Source organism: Aspergillus pseudonomiae, assembly GCF_009193645.1.
Source record: "Aspergillus pseudonomiae strain CBS 119388 unplaced genomic scaffold BDV37scaffold_213, whole genome shotgun sequence".
In the NCBI taxonomy this organism is placed as follows: domain Eukaryota; kingdom Fungi; phylum Ascomycota; class Eurotiomycetes; order Eurotiales; family Aspergillaceae; genus Aspergillus; species Aspergillus pseudonomiae.
Genome location: NW_022476205.1, coordinates 10,860 through 15,830, shown reverse-complemented (window position 1 = coordinate 15,830; position 4,971 = coordinate 10,860). Strand labels below are relative to the sequence as shown.

Sequence of the window (4,971 nt, the reverse complement as noted above, 5' to 3'; positions counted from 1 at the left end):
AAACACCAACTCTTTCGCGAAATTTTTTTTTTTTGAAATTCTGCCACTACCCCACGCCGGAAACGGCCCAAAATTTGCCTAGTTTCTCGTCCGAACGAGAGCTATCTCCTGATACCAGCATCGACCTGGTAGGAGATGGCGCCGACCCAGTCGCTGCCCCCGGCCCCTGCGGGCGCAGCCGACGCGTCTGGCGACACGGCGAGACCCCTTTAGAAACGCGTCCTAGACCTCAACCGCGAGGCGGCGAGCTTGCTGGAGCAGCACAGCTCGGGCACCTCGAAGCGTATGATCGAGTTCATCTAGAAGACCTGGGCGGTGACCGAGGCGCTCTCCCACTACCCCGTGGGGGACGCCTGGAAGGTCCAGATTGACGAGATCCAGCGGGCGATCAATGACATCCGAACGGACACCAACGAGCTCACGGCCAGGACGGAGGACCCCCTGCGGACGTTCGCCAGAGCCGTGCGGGGGGGCCCTTCGCCCTGCCACTATCAGTCGAACCACAACTCCGCGAGCAGCGCCCCGGCGTGTCCGGCCGATCTCGACCGCGACCGCGCCCTCACCGTGAAGGTAGGTGATCCCGCCATGGCCCGGAACCTGCGCCGGCTCACGAACGAGGACCTAGTCAAGCGCGCTGAGGAACACCGCTGGCTGGCGGCTATCACGGCCGTCCGACCGACCCTGACCTCTATCCAGTTCGTCGCGGCGAAAATTCTGTGGTCAGGTGACCTGCGGCTCTTCCTCCGCAACGCCAAGGAAGCGGAGATCGCGCGGACACACCGGGACGCCTGGATTAAGGGATTCGGCACCGCCGCACGGGTCGCCCTCCCCTCGTGGGGGGTGGTCGCCGCCGACATGCCCAGCCAGGCCCTGGGCCCGTTGACCGAGGAAGCGGACCGCAAGCGGATCGCGCAAGAACTCGTGGCCAATAACTGTCACACGTGGGGTGAGTCCTGCGAGATCACGTACGTGGGCTGGCTCGTTCGCCCCTCTCCGGGTAAGAAACGGTCCTGGATCGTCATTGAATTTACCACGCCGTACCACGCGAACCGTGCCATCAAGGCCGGGACCATCTGGGACTTCCAGGTCTCGGAGACCGTCCTGTACGACCGGGCGTCTCGCATTGTACGCTGCAACAACTGCCACCGATACGGCCACATAGGAAACATCTGTCCGAACGAAACCGTCTGTGGCGCGTGCTCCGGCAAGCACTCGACTACTGCTTGCCGCGACCGTGACACCCCCAGGCTTGTGCCGAAATGCGCCAACTGCGGTGGCGATCACATGGCCTGGCACAAGAAGTGAGGTATATATCCAGGAGCAGGAGAAGGCTCGGGGGCGCGCGCTGCACCGGCCGCGCTTCCACCATACACCTGCCTACCTGCAGGACCCGGACGTGGGTAGCGCCACGGGGTCAGCCGCACACCACATAGGCCCCAGCAGCGGGGAGCCAACGGAGACAGAGAGTGAGGACGCTGGGGGGTCGTCCGAGGGTGCCAGAGCCGCCCCGGGGACAGAAGAGGGATCTGGGGATCTGTCGGCGGCTGCCAGAGACGCATCGGACGACTCCGCTATAGAGGGACTGAGGTTCACCGGGAACACCCCTCCGCAGGGCGAACTATCTATTAACACCCTATCGACCTTGACTAGTATACCGACTATACCTCCCACTTTATCAACCACCGGCGTCAGCCAAGATGCGCCATCCTCCGGCACCAAGGGGACTAGACGCAGCGCTAGACTTGTCCAGTAAATTAAGCGTGCCCAGGCACGCAACCCGGAATATATTTTCACCGGGACTCCAACTTAGACCCCCCAATCCAGATCGCTGAGCCCCAGGAAACGCCGCCGTGCAAGGGACTCCTCCGGCCCCGACACCGTCGCTGTAACCCGCGGCCGCACTCGATCTGACGCTACATGGAACACTGCCTTATCCCCTGATCATGTATAAACAGCAGACCCGCAAGCCATATATTTTGGCTCCGTGGGAGACGCCTGTCGTGGTTGTGATTAATAGCTACGAAGCCGTACTACAATACTTTAGGTAGTACTAGGATAGGCGAGAGAGGATTGTAGTCTACATAGATAGGAGCGGCCTGAATGGCCGAATTGGAGCCCGTACCGTCTGCCTCTCGTAGAGCTGGATGCGGAACGGTACGCTGGGGATGGAAGCAGAATCGATGGTCTACGTAGGGGAGCTGATTAGAATCCAGATGGCCCTACACACGCTGCGGAAAGAGAACAGACCAGCCGCGGTCTTTGTAGACAGCCAAGCCGGATCCAGGTAGTCCAAAACCCGCGGAGACCGTCCGGCCAATATATAGTAGACCAGATCTACTATATCGTACGGCGATATAAGATGCAAGACCGGGTCCAGATCCACTGGATTCCGACACACGTCGGAGTGCCAGGGAATGAGGCAGCCGACGAAGCCGCACGAGAAGGCACGCAGCGAACTGGTGAAGCTGTCTGCCTAGCTGCGGCAGCTAAACGACAGATACGACACCGTATCAAAGACAGATGGATATGGGAGTGGAAAACGGAGAGGTCAGGCCGCATAACTTACAGATTAGTAGAGACTCCAGACAAGAAGATACTGGATCTCTACAAGAATCTATCAAAACCGTACGCAGCAATCATTATTCAGATACGTACCCAGAGACATGGATTGCGGCACTTTCTATATAAAATCAACGCGGTAGACTCGGACCAGTGCCACTATGCGCTGGGATCCCAGACGTCGAGGCATATTCTGCTACAATGCCCATTATACGCTGAACTCAGGCGTATAATGCTCAGCAAATTGGACCCGGATGTCCGAGGAAGGATGGATTACAACGGGATCATGTCCCATCCGTAGGCGATTTGCTACGTCGCTGAATTCATGCACCAGACAGGATTGCTTAGCCAATTTCGAGCGGTTGAACAAACCGGTCAGCTAATCTTAGGCAGATAAGCAAGCTGGTCACTACTAAAGACGGACAGATGTGGAGGACGGTGAGTATACAGTCACCCCAGGAAGGACCGGTCAGTCCTTCTATATACACGCCAGCATTCACATACTAGGAGTACTAGGAGGGACCAGGAACAATGGATGGGGAGGTAGAAAAAGACAGCTGCCAGGGGGGTGGCGGGCAGTTTTAGTTGTGTTCAAAAGTTTTTCGATTTTAGACTATCTTCTGTGGGATATATGGCGTTTACGGTTAGATTCTAGGCTCCCGCGCACCTGCATAGCTAGACGTTCAGTAGTTAGGCTCTACCAGGTTAATAGAATCTTAATTGATTGATTGATTGATTGTCCATCACATGATTTATAAAACACATAAATTATAATCTAGCTCTCTAAGACTCGGCTAAAGTTTCGGGGTGACCGGAATCGTTAGAGAGATATTATATAAGAAAAATATGTGTTTCCAATAGCATGACGAGTACAAAGACCCCACCAACCTGGCCCAAGGATTCTGATAAACTGTTCCACGTTTAAGGGTTCCTCGGTATGTCCTTCGTTTCTCTTGGCGAGGTCCCATGTTTCCCTGGGAGGACACAATGATTTATAGGGTTCCACCACGAGGACAACACTGGCCCTTCAGCGGAGAGATAACCCCTGAATGCGAACGTCGGACCTATGTATAAATAGAGAGTTCGGCCATGTTCTCTCGTGTTCACCCAGCAATCTCAGAAAGCGATCTAACACTTCTCTCGCTCCGAAAATGAAAAACACTGCCGATCAATCGCCCAAGGGCGACAAAGAAGCAGGTATAAAACAGTGGCTGGAACTGGCAGGGTTAAGTGAACTTGATGCACGGCAAAAAAACCCTTGACGCTGACAATAAACATTCATTAACTAATACGTTCCAAATATAGGGCCAGAAATTATCTAGCGCCCAGTCCCAGGAGTTCGCTATTCTTCTTTACAACCTGTGCACTTTGAACCAAGTGGTGATTGATGCCGCCCCTCAAATGGCCCATATGCTCCGACAATTAGATTTCAGTCCAGCTGTGGCTGGTTGGATAGAGAGTGGGCCCCGAGGCGAACTTATACCGCAGGACAAAATACCTATGCCTCTACATGCGATCCCCAACAATCAACGTACGCCTTTGTCGACGGCTCAAATGCAGATGCTTAACCGCTTTCTTGATCTATTCGTCGTGGACCGAGTTTCCAGTGGGAATGTTCCCTGTGCGGGGGTGGCGGGTGCGGAGAAACAGAAGATACAAGAGGCACAAGAATAAAGCCCATGCGGTGGAGAGCCGTTTGTATGCGTTGAGAGGACACTGGTTTCTGACCATAGGTATAAGTTCTCCATACAAAATCTATGTAATTAATATAGAAACTGAAAGTGATCAATCATTGCCATGATAGTTTCAAAATGTCCTATGCGCCGTCTGCAAGGAAGGAATAGTTGGTAATGGGAATACTATTATTGAGGGAAATAGATTGCCTGCCATGGAATCTCCATCTCAGCTTACCCAAAGAGAAATCAGTTAGTGGCTTGCCTAGCAGATATGACAGAAAGTCCGCCGCGAACCTCAGTCCTTAAGTTGGATGCACTGTAACCACTGTCGTTATGGTAGTAGTGGGCCGGTCATATTGAGCCTCGGTGAACGAGATGTAAGCATAATCAGTATTAATTATGCTGGAATATTGTGCCTGCTGGTTTCCTGGGTTCAAGGCGAAGTGGCTTGGAGGGAAACAGTTAAACCAATTTTCATACTTATAGCCTAGGAACCACATAGGCTCTGTAGAATTGACGGTGTATAGGATATTAGTGTGAGCTCCACCTCCAAATATTGTACTAGGTTCGCAGATCGCTTCAAGTGTGGTATTGCATAGAAAAAAAGAGCCATTAGTAGAGAAAAATAATATCGAATCACCGACGGAAGCGTTCATCGACGGCGGATGAAAGTCTGTAACCTCATCTGGGGTCACTGTGACTGTCCAGGTACTACCAGCCGTTGGTGAACGGGTTG

At 53.6% G+C, this 4,971-nt stretch overlaps 3 protein-coding genes across 3 annotated transcripts; all 3 read left to right on the top strand.

Moving 5' to 3' along the window:
• Positions 1–303: 303 nt before the first annotated feature.
• BDV37DRAFT_289870 (uncharacterized protein) lies at positions 304–1,753 on the top strand (the record flags this gene model as incomplete). The annotated part of the gene is made up of 2 exons (XM_032088574.1): positions 304–1,125; positions 1,163–1,753. Coding segments are annotated over 2 exons (1,413 nt in total), but the record flags the coding sequence as incomplete, so codon positions are not given.
• A 1,693-nt stretch (positions 1,754–3,446) lies between these two features.
• On the top strand, positions 3,447–3,947 carry BDV37DRAFT_267107 (uncharacterized protein). Its single transcript, XM_032083983.1, has one exon. It carries the CDS (start codon positions 3,609–3,611, stop codon positions 3,819–3,821), a length of 213 nt encoding a protein of 70 aa, XP_031934239.1. The 5' UTR covers positions 3,447–3,608; the 3' UTR covers positions 3,822–3,947.
• Positions 3,937–4,252, top strand: BDV37DRAFT_267106 (uncharacterized protein). Its single transcript, XM_032083982.1, has one exon. It carries the CDS (start codon positions 3,961–3,963, stop codon positions 4,231–4,233), a length of 273 nt encoding a protein of 90 aa, XP_031934238.1. The 5' UTR covers positions 3,937–3,960; the 3' UTR covers positions 4,234–4,252.
• Positions 4,253–4,971: the final 719 nt, after the last annotated feature.